This window comes from Pelobates fuscus, chromosome 4 (genome assembly GCF_036172605.1).
Source record: "Pelobates fuscus isolate aPelFus1 chromosome 4, aPelFus1.pri, whole genome shotgun sequence".
Lineage (NCBI taxonomy): Eukaryota > Metazoa > Chordata > Amphibia > Anura > Pelobatidae > Pelobates > Pelobates fuscus.
In genome coordinates this window covers 329,120,291-329,138,298 of record NC_086320.1, presented here as the reverse complement: position 1 = coordinate 329,138,298, position 18,008 = coordinate 329,120,291, and the positions used below count along the sequence as shown (strand labels likewise).

The 18,008-nt window shown below is 39.9% G+C and overlaps 1 protein-coding gene across 2 annotated transcripts in view; it reads right to left on the bottom strand.

The window, feature by feature from the left end:
- The window catches only part of CRPPA (CDP-L-ribitol pyrophosphorylase A), a 348,505-nt gene that overhangs the window by 245,749 nt on the left and 84,748 nt on the right, over positions 1 to 18,008 (bottom strand). For both annotated transcript variants that reach the window (XM_063450737.1, XM_063450738.1), the window contains exon 3: positions 3,759 to 3,908. In XM_063450737.1, the coding sequence (XP_063306807.1) occupies positions 3,759 to 3,908 (150 nt within the window). The remainder of the gene's footprint in view (positions 1 to 3,758; positions 3,909 to 18,008) is intronic.

The following is an 18,008-nucleotide window of genomic DNA, read 5'->3' as shown; positions in this document are numbered from 1 at the left end:
ATGTCATATTGTTGTTGTTGTTTTCTTTCTTTCAGTTTTTCTTTCCTTATGCCATTTGCATTTTAATGATTAATGGTCCTAATATTAATTTCCAAGTGCCTCCATTCTCTTCTCCTCTGTCCATGATGCCTGTATTTTGCCCTTCTGTGGGATTATTTTGACTGATGGATCGTGGGAAAATTAGCTTAAAAACTGAAATCAAACTTTGCTTAAAGTCCACCCACTACCAAAATTTACCAAAATTATCACGCTCCCCATGAGAAAACATAGCCCCTATCTTTTATTATGGATAAATAAAAAACAACAATAAAATAAATAAATATATACAAGTAAAAATAGAGGTACAAAAAATAATTAATTTAAAAAACAAAAATCTGCAAAGTGACAGAGCCACATCAAGCTTGCCTATTGCCTATCCCAACCTTGAGTTAATAAAGCACATTTTGAATCAAATGTGGGCAGGCCCCATAAGGCATTGGGTGCTCCTGGCATTCCTGACACTCATGTTCCATCTTCTAGATTATTTTGCCTTCTAAAGAGCCCTTACAACTGCTGCCCTTCAACATCTTTTAACTGATCTGCACAGAGATAGCCTCCCTAAAAGATGAGCTTTCGGTGATGGGTGACCTCAGCAGAATCAGGCCTTGAGGAGGCAAGAGACCACGTCTAACCATGTGGCATCATTTGTTACAATTACCCAAGCCTGGATGATCTGGATAATTAAGGGAGAAGATCAAAATAAGACCGTAACGCTCCAGATTTTGTTTCTGGCCTGCTCCAAGAATTATTTAACCACATTCTTTAGAGGCAGCCCGCTTCCTAGGTCGAGTTGGTTCAGGTGCATAGAGTCCTGAGGTTGAGGCTACATCACCTGCTTTATATGGAACTCACAGACTCCAGATGAAAAGAACGCATTCAGGTTGCCTTCCCCCCAGGGGAGGTCTGGTTTCTCAGTCAGAATGGTGCTTTTGGATCCAAATCAGGAATCAGGTAGGTAGGTAAAAAAAAATGTATTACAAATAAATTGAATAAAATAAATATTTTAAAATCGGTGGTATATCACTGGTCCTACGCGTTTTGTTTCTATGGAAACTTCCTCAGGGACCACCTTTGATACAATCATAAAAACATAAAAAATGTGTCTAACAATTTTTAAAGGAGGGAACGCATACCCCTGATCGAATTCCCAAGGAAGAGAAAAGGCATACTGTCCTGCAGATTGATTGTCCGCTTGTAGAGAGAAGTACTTAGTGACTTACATATTCCTGTTCGAGGCCGTTACGTTGATCTGGGGTGTGCCCCACTGAATAGATATCATCTTAAATACTTCCAGATTCAGTTTCCATTCTCTGTGGAGAATCGTACTCGTGCTCAAGTAGCCTGCCAACACATTTTATGGATCTGGCAGCTAGACCGCTTTTAAGACCTGTAAATTGTTTTGGGCAAATTTCATAGAGGGAACTAGTTCCACTAAAAGAACCTTGCTTCAGGTTCCACCTTGGTGATTCACATAAGCTGCCACAGCTCTGATGTCCATAAGGATTCTTATCCATAAGTTCTTTAGGTAGTGATGAATTCTCAATAGGCCATAGTAAATCGCTCGTAGTTTTCATAGATTCAAATGTATTTTTCTTTATTTCATAGACCAAGTTCCCTGTATTCATTTCTTGTCTAGATGTGCATCCCATCCATGTAGACTTGCATCTGTAGTCACTGTCTTCCATATTGGTTCCTCTAATGGAAACCCCTAAGATAGGTGTTTTACTTTGGTCCACCAGTCTAGTTTGTCTAGAGTTCCAGGCTGGAGAAGAATTACCTGGTCCCAATTGCTCTCCTTTTCTTTGAAATGTCTCAAGAACTCCATTTGTATTGGTTGTACGTTCCACTGTGCCCATTTTACTAGTCCTATGGTGGACGTGAGTGATCCCAACAGGCTCATAAAGTCTCTTGTTGTTATTTTCAGTTTGAAATGAAGATTCTGGATTTTTAATTGAATCCTTTCTATACAGTCTGGTGATAGGTTCACTGCCCCGATGGTTGTATCTATTGCTGCACCTAAAAAGATCATTCTCAGTGAAGGCTCCATCATACTATTTTCTATGTTCAACATTCCATCCATGTTCTATTAGACAATCCACTGCTGTCTGAGTATGGATAGTTAATAACTTAAAATTCAGATTTTAAGGTTTGGTCTTGTCACTTTATCACAAATTCTAGCCCCACTTATAAGTTCTTTTCTTTTGTGTTTTTTGTACACACATACATTTTATTTTCACTGGAAATTACAAAATCCTGATATGAGTTAGTGCAAAAAAAGTCTCAATAGTTTTATTACACATTCTTTCACACATATTTTCCAGGATTTTTTGTAAGTCCCCAGGTGAAATATATTTGATGCCCTTTTCAACTAGTAAAATTTATAAATTGATTTTCTGGGCCTGGGATTATTTTACTTTATTGCCTGCCCGTCTAGCATACACTACCAAAACCCACCGCCCAATTCCCACTTACACCTACAAAAACTCATACCGACCCGTCATCAGAGCCTTTTAATATTTGCCACAATAAGCAATCTACATATGCATGGCACATTCTGCATTGCTAGATAATTGACATGCCATATGATTTCAGATTTCTATTCCTTCAGTCATAGTTCTCACCACTCTTTCAAGTAATGCCACCAGGTGTTACAGATACACATATTCCTAGTACTACTCCAGAATGGGTATTAAAACACGAAAAGAGAAGAAACATAAACAGAAGCTAAAGCCTTTATTCCATTGTATCCATTGGAGGAATGCTACTCCACCTTCTGTTTGGGAATGGCTAAGAAAAGTAGAGGAGATAAAATCAGTGGACTCAACTCACGGTAAGTCCCGGGCCGGTGCTCTTTTTTGGCTACACAGGCGAAGATGCGTTTTGCCTCTCCCCACCCCCCAAAAAAATGCATTTTACTGGTGTGTCTCACAACCCCTCTTAAATTTCTTACACCATTGAGTGTTTAATATCCCCTCTGGAATGTCTTACTCCTTTTGCCCCTTTTGTGTGTGTTACACTCCCTTTAGTGTATTATATCTCTTACTTCGCCAACAGCCCAGTTCTGTGTCACTGTGCGTTAGTGTGAGGGATAGGAGCAGAATTGTGTGGGATGGGGACTTTATTATTATTATTATTTATAAAATGCCAACAAATTCTGTAGTGTTGTAGAATAGGGCTTTAGAGGGGGAAAGAAAGGCAGTGTTGTGTGGGACAGTGGCTTAAGTGGTGGGGAAGAGAGGTGCAGTATTGGGGAATAGAGGCAGTATTGTGGGAGGATAGGGGCAGTATTGAGGGGGGTAGGGGCAGTATTGTGGGTGGATAGTGGCAGTTTTGTGGGAGGATAGGGGCAATATTGAGGGGGAATGGGGCAATATTGTGGGTGGGTAGGGGCAGTAGTGTGTGGGATTGGGGCTGTGTTGTAGGGGGTGGGACTTTTAAGACACAATCAAACACTCACAGATATTCTCACACACACTAAAAAGGTTTGCTTTAGGAGAACTGGAGTGGATCCACAGCCTGGTGTCCAGTGGGCTGCTGCTACGCTCCTCTGAGGGAGCTCCTATGTATATACAGTGAGTGGTCAACCAAATAAAAACATTGCTATAAGCCATCACATTTATCTAAAAAAGATGTGTAGCAGTAGAAAAGATATGAAGCAATATAGAAAGTGATTTAAACCAGGTTTCACAGTAGTAAACATATTTAGAGTTCACTCTTACCTTAAGATAAGCTTGATAAATGATATCAAATAAAAATGCCTGTGGCATTTCACTTGCTCTGTATTTAGCTCTTTCCAGGGAATGGTCCAAACATCCTTCTGGGGAGGAAGCAATTACAGTAGATACCAGTGGACGAACAGCTCCTGCAGCCTGGGGAATTAATTTTTATATTTGTATTATAAACTTAGAGAAGAAGTATAAAAAGATAGATTGATAGATATTGTTATTTTTCTACATAAACCAATACATTTTTGAAGGTTTGACCTCAAATCATCTCAAACATCATATTCTCTTGATTTTGTAACTAGTTTCTAAAACCTATCATAATAACTATTTACAAACTTGAGCTCAAAACTGAATTGTATAATTAATGGGAGACTTAACTAATTATTCTAGAGAAAGGAACAAATATGCCAAATCCTCCTCCACAGAGGTTTTCATAATAAGTAACCATTACATTTATAAGTACTATACTTAGTTTTATTCTTACTTTAATTAGCCAATATTTATAAGGATGCATAATTATCTCAAATCCTCCTCCGTAGAGTTTTCCACAAGTTACCATTTAATTCATAGGTAGCATGATTATTTTTATGCTTCCGATATTATTTACAAAGTTATTGAGGAGCAAATGTATCTCCAGAGATGGTATTAAACTCCCCAGCTGGCACAAGCATAAATAGATGCTGGGCAGCTTAGAAAAGAACAGGCACGTTAGGGTATATGCTACAGAAACCAAAGAAAGCAAAACTAATTATTGTTTCATAATAGATGAAAAGCAGCACATATCAGCTTAAAACATAAGCTAAATGTAGCTAACAGGGCATGTTCTGTATTTATGATAGATAGATAGATAGATAGATAGATAGATAGATAGATAGATAGATAGATAGATAGATAGATAGATAGATAGATAGATAGATAGATAGATACATAGATAGATAGATAGATAGATAGATAGATACATAGATAGATAGATAGATAGATAGATGGATAGATACATAGATAGATAGATAGATAGATACATAGATAGATAGGTAGGTAGATAGATAGATAGGTAGGTAGGTAGGTAGGTAGGTAGGTAGGTAGGTAGATAGATAGATAGATAGATAGATAGATAGATAGATAGATAGATAGATAGATAGATAGATAGATAGATAGATAGATAGATAGATAGATACATAGATAGATAGATAGATAGATAGATAGATAGATACATAGATAGATAGATAGATACATAGATAGATAGATAGATAGATAGATAGATAGATAGATAGATAGATAGAATGTATTGGGGCTTTACATTAGTTCTAAAAGTATCAACAATGGCCTCAATTTAAAAAGCTTTTCAAATGATCCAATACTGTAAGACACACTTTCCAAATAATTTATCTACAAAAGTCACCCTTAAATCTATCCGGATTTTTGTAAAAAAAATCATTTGGAAAGTTTTTTCTAACAGTATTTAATCATAATATTGGAAATCTTATTAAATCAATGCCAATATTCTTCCAATAAAGTAAACCACCAAAATAAATGCTGTGCAGCATGTTGTAAAAACCTTGAGAAAGAACTAGGATGACCTCCAAAGGTGGGATAATCATCAAACAAAACTCCCATTAATTAATTAAACTGTGAACCCACATTTTGCATTACCCTTTGTGACGATACAGCTTAACATATCGTCCGTGGGGGTATTCTTTTTACATAACTTGCAGCACTAAACTGTTCCACTAAATGCTAGGACTACTCTTTGGTAGCGTACGCAGGATATACTGAGCTGATATCAGGTTACTATATGATATTCTATCCAACCAGTCTTCTGGCCAATACTCTTATTCGTAATTACTCTATAGAAGACAATGAATATCCATATCTTGTGAGGCCTCAAGAAAGAGACACCACCAGTGGCGTACACACAAACCATGGGGCCCTGGTGCGAAAATGATCCGTGGGCCCCCCGTCCGTGTTCCCTCCCCCAAAAGACACACACACACATACATAGAGACACACACACACACATACACACAGACACATACATACAAACAGACAGACACACATAGACACATACATACAGACCAACACACAGACAGGCACACAGACACATACATACAAATAGACAGGCACACATACAGACACACACACACATACAGACAGACAGGCACACATACACACAGGCAGACACACACACAAACAGGCAGACACACACACAGACAGACAGTCACACACATACAAACAAACACACACACACAAAATGTTTAAGTCACCCTCCTGTTTCCTACCTTTAAGGTGCAGGAGGGTGACTTTTCCTGGGGTCCAGTGGTGGCTCAGGTGGATGGGAGTCAGAGTTCACACATACAGACACACACACGCACACACATACAGACAGACAGACACACAAGACACATACATACAAAGACACATACATAAAAAAACAGACAGGCACACATACACACAGGCAGACACATACAGACAGATACCCGGTCACAGGGGTTCGCAGGGCGGCCGGGCCCCCTGGAGTGGCAGGCCAGGTCGCAGCTGCGACCCCTGCGACTGCGGTATGTACGCTGCTGGACACCACCAGCTTCTTTCTTGGCAACTCCTAGAACTCAGACCCAGACTCTGACTGTTTATTGTATCCAGTTCCAGCTTACAAAGATCACAGCATACAGTAAAATAAACATTACACAAAACATTCACCAATGGCAATACAGAACAGGTCATAGGGAAAGAACTACAAAGCAACAAAGTGATTCCTTACACTAGATACCACCTACCCCTGTGCCAATACACCATGACAAAAAAAAGGTTATCTTGATTGGACCCACTGTCCCTTCAGAGCACTCTCTGGTTACATCAACACAGCCCTTTGCTGTAGTAGATAGACTTGCTGGCTCCCACAGCAGGTGGACACTCACAGGGCAGCATTTAAAGGACCAATATAGGCACCCAGACCACTTCAGTTCAATGAAGTGGTCTGGGTGCCAGGTCCCTCTAGTGTTAACCAAGCAGCTGAAAACATATCAGTTTCAGAGAAACTGCTATGTTTCCCTGAGGGTTAATCCAGCCTCTAGTGGCTGTCTCACTGACAGCCGCTAGATGCGCTTCTGTGATTCTCACTGTGAAAATCACAGTGAGAAGACGCTGGACGTCCATAGAAAAGCATTGAGAAATGCTTTCCTATGGGCGGTTTGAATGCGTGCATGGCTCATGCCGCACATGCGCCGACGTCGGCAGAGGGAGGAGAGTTCCCCTGCGCCGAGAGAGCCCGACACTGGAGAAAGGTAAGTGTTTTAACCCCTTCAGCCCAGCGGGAGTGGGACCCTAAGGGTAGGGGGGACCTATTAACACTATAGAGCCAGGAAAACTAGTTTGTTTTCCTGGCACTATAGTGGTCCTTTAACTTGATTAGCCCACAGAATACATTTCACACATAACTATACTTTATAGTTTATAGAGCTGCTGCTCTTCCTCCCCCCCTCTTTGTTGACCCACAGCTGCATATACAGACACACACACTGCTCTATGTATAATACAGGTACACAATACAGCGATACATTAAAAATGGCGCCACGAGCTTGTGGCTTGCGCCAAACAAATCAGGCCATCCATCACACCCTTGCATAAGGCTTCCTATTTTTGCATAGGTGAAGAAATGCAGGTAATATATACACATTTTGTGGTAAGCTTGCTCAACAGTTTTAGCAGAATAAACATATAGCTCACAGACAAAAACTGTAATATTCATCATGACCAAAACACACATTATATAGTTATACAACTTTTTCTGAGTTATTCACAAAAGTGAAAAGTCAAAGTGAATGTAATAAAGTCAAAATAAACAAATTATTAAAACAAAATTCCAAGTCAGCTATGAATTGAGTTCAGCTAATCTGACCTTAAATTTAAAATTCGCTTTGGTAAAACAGCCTGTATGTGTATAATTCTTGGAGGTTTTAGAAAGAATACTTTTCCAAGAGCTTTTCCATAATATACGGCAAATTCCAAAGAACTTTCCCACGCTGTGTAAAATGACACAGAGCACTGTGATTGGATGGATTTCAAGCCATTCAATCACAGTGCTCTGTGTCATTTTACACAGCGTGGGAAAGTTCTTTGGAATTTTCCCACGCTGTGTAAAATGACAAAGAGCACTCTGATTGGCTTAAACCAGCCAATCAGAGTGTTTTTAGCCTAATTGCAGGGCGTGGCAAGGCTTTATAAGCCTTCCCCCGCCCTGCAGAGCTCAGTCTGCACGGAGCCCTCCATGGGTGAAGATGGATTCTTTTTGTTTGCGCTCGTGTTTTTTTTTTTTTTTTTTAATTGCGTCGGTTATTATGGCTTTTTATTTGGCCTTTTTTGGGGCTAAAGAAAGAAGATTTTAGAAGAAAGAAAACATCGAATGGTAAGTTGTTTTTTTCTAATTTTTTTTACAGGTTCTTAGTTAAAGGTCCCCCCTCATTATTTTTAGGGTGAGGGGGGTAGGTAGGGGGATAATTTTTTTTGTTGGGGGAGGAGGGGATGACTAGGGTCCCCCCCATTTGTATTTAGGGCCCCCACCCGCCGCTCAGGGGTGAGGGCCAGGGGGAAGGACATTAGGTCCCCCCCTTATTAGTATTTAGGGCCCCCACCCACCGCTCAGGGGTGGGGGCCGGGGGGGGACAGTAGGTCCCCCCTTATTTTTTTTTTAGGGCCCCCACCCACCGCTCAGGGGTGGGGGCCAGGGGGGGACAGTAGGTCCCCCCCATTGTGATTTATGGCCCCCACCCACCACGCAGGGGTGGGGGCCGGGGGGGTGGGGGCCATAAAAGGTCCCCCCCATTGTGATTTATGGCCCCCACCCACCGCTCAGGGGTGGGGGCCGGGGGGGGGACAGTAGGTCCCCCCCTTATTGTTTTTTTTGGGCCCCCACCCATCGCTCAGGGGTGGGGGCGACAGTTAGTCCCCCCATTGTGATTTATGGCCCCCACCCACCGCGCAGGGGTGGGGGTCGTGGGGGAGGACAGTAGGTCCCCCCATCATTATTTTTATGGCCCCCACCCACCGCGCAGGGGTGGGGGTGGGGGGGAGGACAGTAGGTCCCCCCCCCATTATATTTATGGCCCCCACACAACACTCATGGGTGGGGGTGGGGGGGAGGACAGTAGGTCCCCCCATTGTGATTTATGGCCCCCACCCACCGCTCAGGGGTGGGGGACGGGGGGGAGGACAGTAGGTCCCCCCATATTGTTTGTTTAAGGCCCCCACCCACCGCTAAGGGGTGGGGGCCGGGGGGACAGTAGGTCCCCCCTTATTGTTTTTTTAGGGCTCCACCCACCGCTCAGGAGTGTGGGCCGGGGGGGGGGGGAACAGTAGGTCCCCCCCGTCATTATTTTTATTACCCTATATAACAATGTTTGGTATTTAGTGAATATTCCCCTGTATAACAATGTTTTGCATTTAGTGAATATAGGGGAATATTCACTAAATGCCAAACATTGTTATATAGGGGAATATTCACTAAATGCAAAACATTGTTATATAGGGGAATATTCACTAAATGCCAAACATTGTTATATTCCCCTATATAACAATGTTTGGCATTTAGTGAATATTCCCCTATATAACAATGTTTGGCATTTAGTGAATATTCCCCTATGTAACAATGTTTGGCATTTAGTGAATATTCCCCTATATAACAATGTTTGGCATTTAGTGAATATTCCCCTATATAATAATGTTTGGCATTTATTGAATATTCCCCTATATACCAATGTTTGGCATTTAGAATAAAAAAAAAAAAAAATGATAATAAAAAAAAAAAAATGATTGCAGCTTCCGAATGAATCTAAATTGTATGCTGTCCAGTAGGTGGGAGGGTCTGCTAGGGAGGGTCTGCTGCTGATTGGCTGTAATGTGTCTGCTGACTGTGAGGTACAGGGTCAAAGTTTACTCAATGATGACAAATAGGGGGCGGACCAAACATCGCATGTGTTAGCCCGCGGTGGCGAACACGAACATGCTATGTTCGCCAGGAACTATTCGCCAGCAAATAGTTCGGGACATCACTAATGAGGACTGGTTTAGGAAACACTGCTCTAGATTAGAATGTAGGCTCGTTTGAGCAAGGCCCTTAACACCCTCGGTTCCTGTGCGTCCAAGTCGACTTGTTTCAGATACTTGTCTATTAGTCCACTTATTGTACAGCACGGCAGAATTTGTTGCGCTTTATACATAATAATAATATACGTATATGTATATGTTACAATGATGTAGAAAATGTTTTTGTCATTTGTGTTGTATACTACATCGTGCAGTATTTTATACTAGTAATACAAGACATACATCATACATTTTAATATAGTCTACAGACCGTATTGCCTCTAGGAAAAGTGAGCTGTTTTTAAATGTTGTTATCCATATGTCTGCATATTAATTATGGCAAGTAGCCCTAGAACGAAGCTTAAATTGATTCCGTTTTTTTCTTCTCATTTAAATTATTTTCCATTCAAACATATGTTTGGCATTTTCCAGAGACATAGCTGCTTATTTTGCTATGCAATAACTATTTTGGGGCAAATCTTTATTTGACTTGGTTAGTTTATTTACTTCTTTTCATAGTGTGTTTTTTATCATTATTAGTTGGTGCTTTTTTTTTCTTATCACAGATCAAATGTTTTGGTGAAGTGAGGTTTGTATAAATCCAAAGGTTAGAGAATCAATGCCTAGCGTCAAGCATTTGAGTACATAATGGTAGTTTCTGTGGATTCTTCCTGGTGGGTGGCAGATTCTGGAGGGTCTATAGATTATGTGCGGTCATTTGCCTGGAAGTGTTAGCATATAACGCTATGATTCTAATTAAAGTTGTTATAAATCAGACCGTTTGTATAATATTTTTTATATACTTGGCATATTTGTGCTTTGATTGTACAAGTAACTCTGCATATGTATAAAGCAATGTGAAACAAAATAGTGGGATTCAAATGCAAAAATCACAGAATAGTGGAGACGGAATTAGGAAAACATGCAAGTAAACTGAGGAAAGCTGAGGGGACAAGCAAAGCAAGCACTATAGTTGTTAAGAAGAGGTAGCACTAAAGGAAAATTTGAGAAGTTTAGAATAAAAAATGTATGGAAAAAAATATTTGCAGAAGAGACAACACAAAGGAAGAAAGGGGATAAGATAGGAAGGGGGAACAGTGCAAAATAATAATAATAATAATAATAATAATAATAATAATAATAATCTAATCATGGTAGGGAGAAAATAAGCAAATGTCAAAAACATGAAGGAACAGTCCGGTCTGGATTTTAATGCATTTTATAATGTATATTATGAAATCCGTCATCCTTTTTTATTATTATTATTATTATTATTATAGGAAATAATATACTACATGCCATATAGCTTCTTTTTGTATTATTTTGTAGTCATGGCATTCAGATTTTGGCAATTCCAATGTTTTTCACTTCCATCCCTTAGGGTAAAGGGACGATTTACATTAAATAGTATGACTGTCAAGGAAGGAGTGCAGGTGTCTGCAATCATTTAAATAGACTGCAATGTGTAAATATACTTTGTTAAAGTCTTCTGGGTCAAGAACATGCTTTCCTGAATAGAGGGAGTAACAAATGTCAAGGACCCCATTGTAAAGTTTGTCAGTCTGAGAAACGTACTGAGTGACTTGAGTTGTAAAATAGAGAAGAAACAGCTTTTCTATTTTGGACTCACTAAAAAAAAAAAGAGACATTTCTCTTGAGGGCCTATGGTTATCTGTGAATTTTTTTCATATATGGCACCTAATCATTGTAGACCTGTGAGAGAACACGTGCCAGGTGCCAGTAGATAAAATAGAATTCAATTTGTACTGCTCAAGTCTTACACACCAATTCGGCAGACCATAAAGTAGCGCGGTCACTTGTGGGGTTCTCTGCATAATTTACAAAGATTCCCAAAGGTACCTGCTCAGCATGCAACGTCCCTGTCCCTCTTAGTTCTGCAATGTAAAGCATTGCAGTACTAACACAGCCTCTAGTGTCTGTCTGCCAGGAACATCCAGCATCAGTGAAATCCCCATAGGAAAGCATTGACTAAATCCCCTATCCTTGGGGACCACCTGCAATATTATGAAACACTCGGCACCCATGCTGGTGCTCCTCCCCTATCCCATATCAGTGGCTTTGCAGAGGAACAGCCCAGACTACAGCAGCCTAACGGGACATTTCCCGGTATCCCGGTGGGCCAGTCTGAATCTGACTAACAGTTTTTGATTTAAACATCTCCAAATTATCCTCTAATCTGGAGAATGACAAAAATGGTTGACTGGATTGAAAATGAATTGGGGGTATTTTTATTGTATTAATGTTATTTTACTTAGCTTGAAAACAAACAAACAGATTGACAAAAATGCATGTGAATGGCTGCAAGAGTAGCTGTGCCTAGCATGTTATGCTATTCATATTAATTACTATTAAGTTACTAATACGTATCCTGAAGAGACCCTACTATATACAAAATGATGTGCCTGGAAAATTATGCTATTCATAACAATTACTAATAAGTATCCTGAAGAGACACTACTATATACAAAACAAAAGCCAACATAGTATATACATTATAGGGTTTATATGCTAACCACAGAATTCCAGTGAAATTAAAGAAAACTCAAAATGAAATTAAAGGACCACTATAGTCACCCAGACCACTTCAGCTCCATGAAGTGGTCTGGGTGCCAGGTCCCTCTAGTTTTAACCCTGCAGCTGAAAACATAGCAGTTTCAGAGAAATTGCTATTTTTCGCTGAGGGTTAATCCAGCCTCTAGTGGCTGTCTCACTGACAACCGCTAGAGGAGCTTCCGCGATTCTCAGTGTGAAAATCACAGTGAGAAGACGCTGGACGTCCATAGGAAAGCCTTGAGTAATGGTTTCCTATGGGCGGTTTGAATGCGCATTCGGATCTGACGTCGGCAGGGGGAGGAGAGGTCGCCAGTACCGAGGGAGCCTGGCGCTGAAGAAAGGTAAGTGGCTGAAGGGGTTTTAGGCGCGCGCATTCAAACCGCCCATAGGAAAGCATTACTTAATGATTTCCTATGGACGTCCAGCGTCTTCTCACTGTGATTTTCACAGTGAGAATCGCGGAAGCGCCTTTACCGCCTGTGAGTGAGACAGCCACTAGAGGCTGGATTAACCCTTATTGAAACATAGCAGTTTCTCCCAGCGGGTGGGGGGCCCTGAGGGTGGGGGGGAACCTAATGACCCCATAGTGCCAGGAAAACAAGTTTGTTTTCCTGGCACTATAGTGGTCCTTTAATCCTAAAATTGGAGACTATAACAGAGTTGGATAATTTTTCCAAATTAGTTATTTTAGTCTAAATTTTGCTATTCTGAAGACAAATACAGTTTAAAAGGACTAAGCAATATATAATGGTTTTAGTTTATTCTTTCTTTAACACTGCATAATGATTGAATTAGTTTCTTTTTATTGTCAGACATTTCTATTTTCTTTGTTTAATGTTCTGTTCTATGCTGCAATACATCTTCATGTGTATTAATTCACATAAATAATTAAATTACACACATTTATATTTAGCAAAAGGGAATCTAATTTAAACAAAGTAGGCTTACTTACTTCCAAATTTTTATACATTATATTATGGAATTCAGTCATTGTTTATTTTAGCATCCATTAGGAACTAAGCTATTATGTATTCTTAATTACAGCTTAAAAAAAGAAGCAAACGCAATAAATATTGATTGGGCATTGTACAACTATTTCCACAAATATACATTTCCTTGATAAATAAGTTAATATAGCAATTTGTTTGTTTTATAACTGATTACAAATGTTTCAATGTGCCATAAGCTGCCGTTACTTCTAATTTGTTGTGGAATGTCATTCTATATCAAATGATGGTAAAATAAAATGTAATTTTTACATTCCTGTTACTGTTTGAAAGAATGTGTTTTTTTTTTAAATGTTTGCTCCCAAAATGAATTAACAGTTAAGAAGTAAAATAGGCTTTGGTTTCTTATTGATGTGGTTACAGTTCATAAAGCAGGCCTGATGCATGTGATTGGAATCCATCTTACGTTACAAAGCAGAGTCTCATAAGTCTAGGCTCATCTTCCGAACTCCTATATCTAGAACCTCTACACTTCTAAATTGCCCCCTGTTAAGGTGTTTGAAGAAATTGTAGTTTGTTTGTTTTTTAAATTTCTCATCAATTGATTGGGATTGTTTGTTCATATAAATACATCCTGCCAGGCTATATGTCCCTTTATGTGCTGATATTATGGTATCTATATCATTGCTTCCCCTCTGTGAATATAAGCGCTATAGAATGGGCTAGGCATGGCATTTTGTGGTGTAGTCGTGTACTGCTGTGGATATTTAGACAGATAAATAAATTATCTCCCCTTTTTCCAATACTTTATTCATAAGGATCGACATACATCACAAGACAAAGTGGAGTGGGAAACGTCCAGATTGATAAAAGTAAAAAAAAAAAAAAAGGTGGAGCATTGCTGAAAGGTTTTGTCAGGTCCCACAGACATTAGAGATGGTTGTAGGAAAGGGACATCTTCTTTTGAATCACAAGAGTTGATCTATGTAGAATTCCACCATTTTATGGGCTCCTTTATGGACCTCTGTGCTGTACTTTAATATATGTGCGAAATTACAGTGACAGATAAAGTGCCAAGAGCCGAAGAGAGAAGATGATGGTGCTTGCAAAATGAGAGCTTCATGAACTATAAACTATCTTCAACCTCAACCCTTATAGTGTCCCTTTAATGAGAGCTTAGCTGCAGTGTCTGCAAAGGAGATGGTCAGTGCCTACCTGACAACACTGGCCAGCTACTTGTGCATTATACAGTGCATTATATGAGAAAGCCTTAATGAGGGAGCACGAAATATCAATTTAATCCTCTCCCCGCCCTCAGTAAGACTCCCTCCAACATCACCTGCATGAGAGCTGGAGGTTGAGAAGTGGAAGAACATAATGCAGCTCCCAGCTGGCAGGTTCACTGAACCACCCGGGTAAGTGAAGTGGTTTAACTGCTTATTCTTGTGTGGGAGAGGGGTAATTGGAACTGGAGGGGAGAGTGAGAGGAAGATGGAGATAGGGAGCTGGAGAGGAGAGAGTAAGAGGAAGCAGGAGTGGATGAGATGGATCTGGAGGGGGAGATGAAGGAAGATGGAGCTGGAATGGAGAGAGGAAGGAAGATATAACTGGTGGGGAGAGAGAGGAAATGGAACTTGAGTGAGAGAGGGAGGAAGATAAAGCTGGTAGGGAGAGAGAGAGGAAGTTAGAGCTGGACAGAGAAATGGAGCTGGAAAGGAGGAAGGGATGATGAAGAAGCTGGAGCCGAAGGGAGAGAGCAAGGGAGATAGAGCTGGAAGGGAGAGAGGGAGGAAAATGGAGCTGGCAGGGGAGAGAGATGGAGCTGGATGGGAGAGGGAGATGGAACTGAAGTAACATCTACACGCAATACTGACGCATTAGAGGACAGAAATAAAAATTTCCCAGGGCTGCATTTTATTCCATGTCTAGACCTGCTGTTAGTGTACTTTAAAGATTGAGATGAGACTCAGTCAATGGGAATACCGTATAGGTAAAAGTTGCTCAAACCAGGAAGCAACTCAGCCAATCCTTATAGACAGGCTTTATGTGATAAACAGTTTAATAATTAGCATCCAAAAAAAATAATATGAGTAATGTGACTGCTGCCTTGATAGTGAGACACAACACACAGAGTGTATCCTGAGATAAAGTTTACCTCTCCCTAGGGTGGCCGGGCTTTACGTAGGCAAACAGAGAAGAACTAGAAAAGCTACAATTTCTGGGGAAATTGTGTGAAGTGTTCTTGCCTCCACCAGTAGTCTAAGACTGGAGTGGGTGGAGAAACTTATCATTTATATAGCACATTTAATTGCAACGTTGTTGCACAGTTACATTAAACCATACATTTATAAAAACATTAGCAGGTGTACAAGAGGCCCTGTATATGACATCACTTGCTGCTGCAGCCTGGCACAGCTCAGAGTATTTTGGAGGTTGCCATCTTCAAATGGTCGTATTTTGAAAACTATAAATCCTACAGCGAATAGCTTTATATTGTGAGAATCACAAGACCCAGACCTACATTTTGATGCATAGTATGTCTCTGCAATATTAACAATGAAGGCACAGTCGCAGTTTAGAAATTGCCCTTCAAATGTGAGCTTTGCAGAGTGGAGTTTCCATGAATGTCAATGGACTGCGTGATTTTCAAACAAATGGTCATATTGTGAAAACTATAAGGAATATGGCTTAGCTGTGGACATTTTTAGTGGCAGCAGGGATAGCTGAACGTTTTGATATAAGATTTGTGTAGGTGGGCCTGAAAATGAGGGAGTGGTGGCAGTTTAGAAATCATGTCCTGATTTTTCAGCTTTTGCCAGCTCCCACTCTAGCTTTGCCATTCATTCCTATGGGACAAATTTCGCCACAAGAACGACGATATTCCGAGAACCATGTAGCAAATTTCTCTTAATTTCTATATGATATGGACATAAAATACGGACTTGGAGTGATAGGATTTTCTATCCTCCTTATTTATGATTTGTCCGTATGTGTAACCGCTTATCCACGCCCCTCTCCGGCGTCACGTGGCTGGAAGCTGCATCACGTGACCGGAGTAAAGCGAAACCGGAAAGGAACACACATATCCTCTTGGTAATGACGCGCGGCCATCTTGGGAAGGTCGCACGCACTCCTATAGACATCAACAGACGGCGGCCATCTTGGAGGAGGCATAAGTACTATAATTTTCGCCGGAAACACTCCTTATATGGATTTTAAGGATGGACTTCACAGCTGCTAATATTTATCAGTAATTGTATGTATTATGCATGATATATAAGAAAGTTGTTAGTCCATTTTTGTTATGCACCTGAGGAAGACCTATTGGACTAGGTCGAAACGCGTTGTGCTTTATATATATATTTTATGTATTAAATTAAAGTATTTACCTTTTACTTACTTGGTGATCCTGGTTCCTGATTTCTATACAAAGGAGGCGGTTGGCGTTTTTCCCAAGGGACCCATACTGCATTACCAGCACCAGATTGATCATACTGCTTTAAAAGTTTAGAGCCAACTCAGAAAGGCTCTAAATATTGTGAGTTTTCCAAGTTTTTTATACTTTTATTGTGTCTAAGATGTATTGCCCTATGATGGTTTTTTATATTCACAGAACCTAAGGGTCTGCACTTAAGACTAAGGATATCATTTACTGTGTGCGCAACCACCGCCCTCTCTCCTTTTTATCTTTGTATGTAAGTGTTATACAGTGACTATACACTTGGGTGGTTTTTATGTGTGCTGCACTGGTTTTTTATATATGATATTTTAATACATTATAATTAACTGCTAGCGCCATCCTTTATCTCTGTTTTTTACTTGTATCTTATTAGTCACTGGTATAAAGAGGCTGCTTATTTTATCACTATGACACTTTTTGAAAGAAGAAATCACTGGTTTAAAACCGCCATTGAGAAATTCATGTGTGAAGAACCCCATAAAAATGAGGGTTTTACAATAAGTGATAATCTAGATGACATGATCCACCAATTGGAGAAACTATTAAGTAGGGAAGTAAAAATTAAATGGGAAATCTTCACTTTGGAAAAGTATCTTAAAGATAAAATCACCCCTAGAGGGCTAAGATTCACAAAATTCCCCACCTTTGATTTGGATAATACCAAATTCATGGGAATTTGGACAAATGCACTTGAATCCTTCTCCATTACAATGATTAATATAATTGTAACACAAAGAAAGGAGGATTTACAAGAACTAGACACCACCATTAAAAAACTACAAACACAATTGGAACCATTTGTAGGGACACAAGATTTCGATATGCTTTCTGCAAGAGTCACAAATAATTTGGATTAATTAGAGAATTCCATTATTGGAAATAAAAAAAAGAAATACAAAAGGGACCTGGATGATTATGCCAGTAACAGAGTAAGAAAAATGCCAGGGAGTGGTAAAGTAGACCAGAATAGAATAAAACCACCCCATAGAATGACTAATAATCGGCATGAAGAAAACAGATATGGAAATCATGTAAATGCCAATTCTGTACGGCAAGAGGTACCCAAAACTCCGGTCTGGAAAAGGAAAGAAAGTATCCCAAATAAATTCCATAAAGATAGAAGGAATTCACCTAATTAGATGAGCCCAGTTAAGGATAGACAGACTAGACCTAAACAGTTTGACAGGA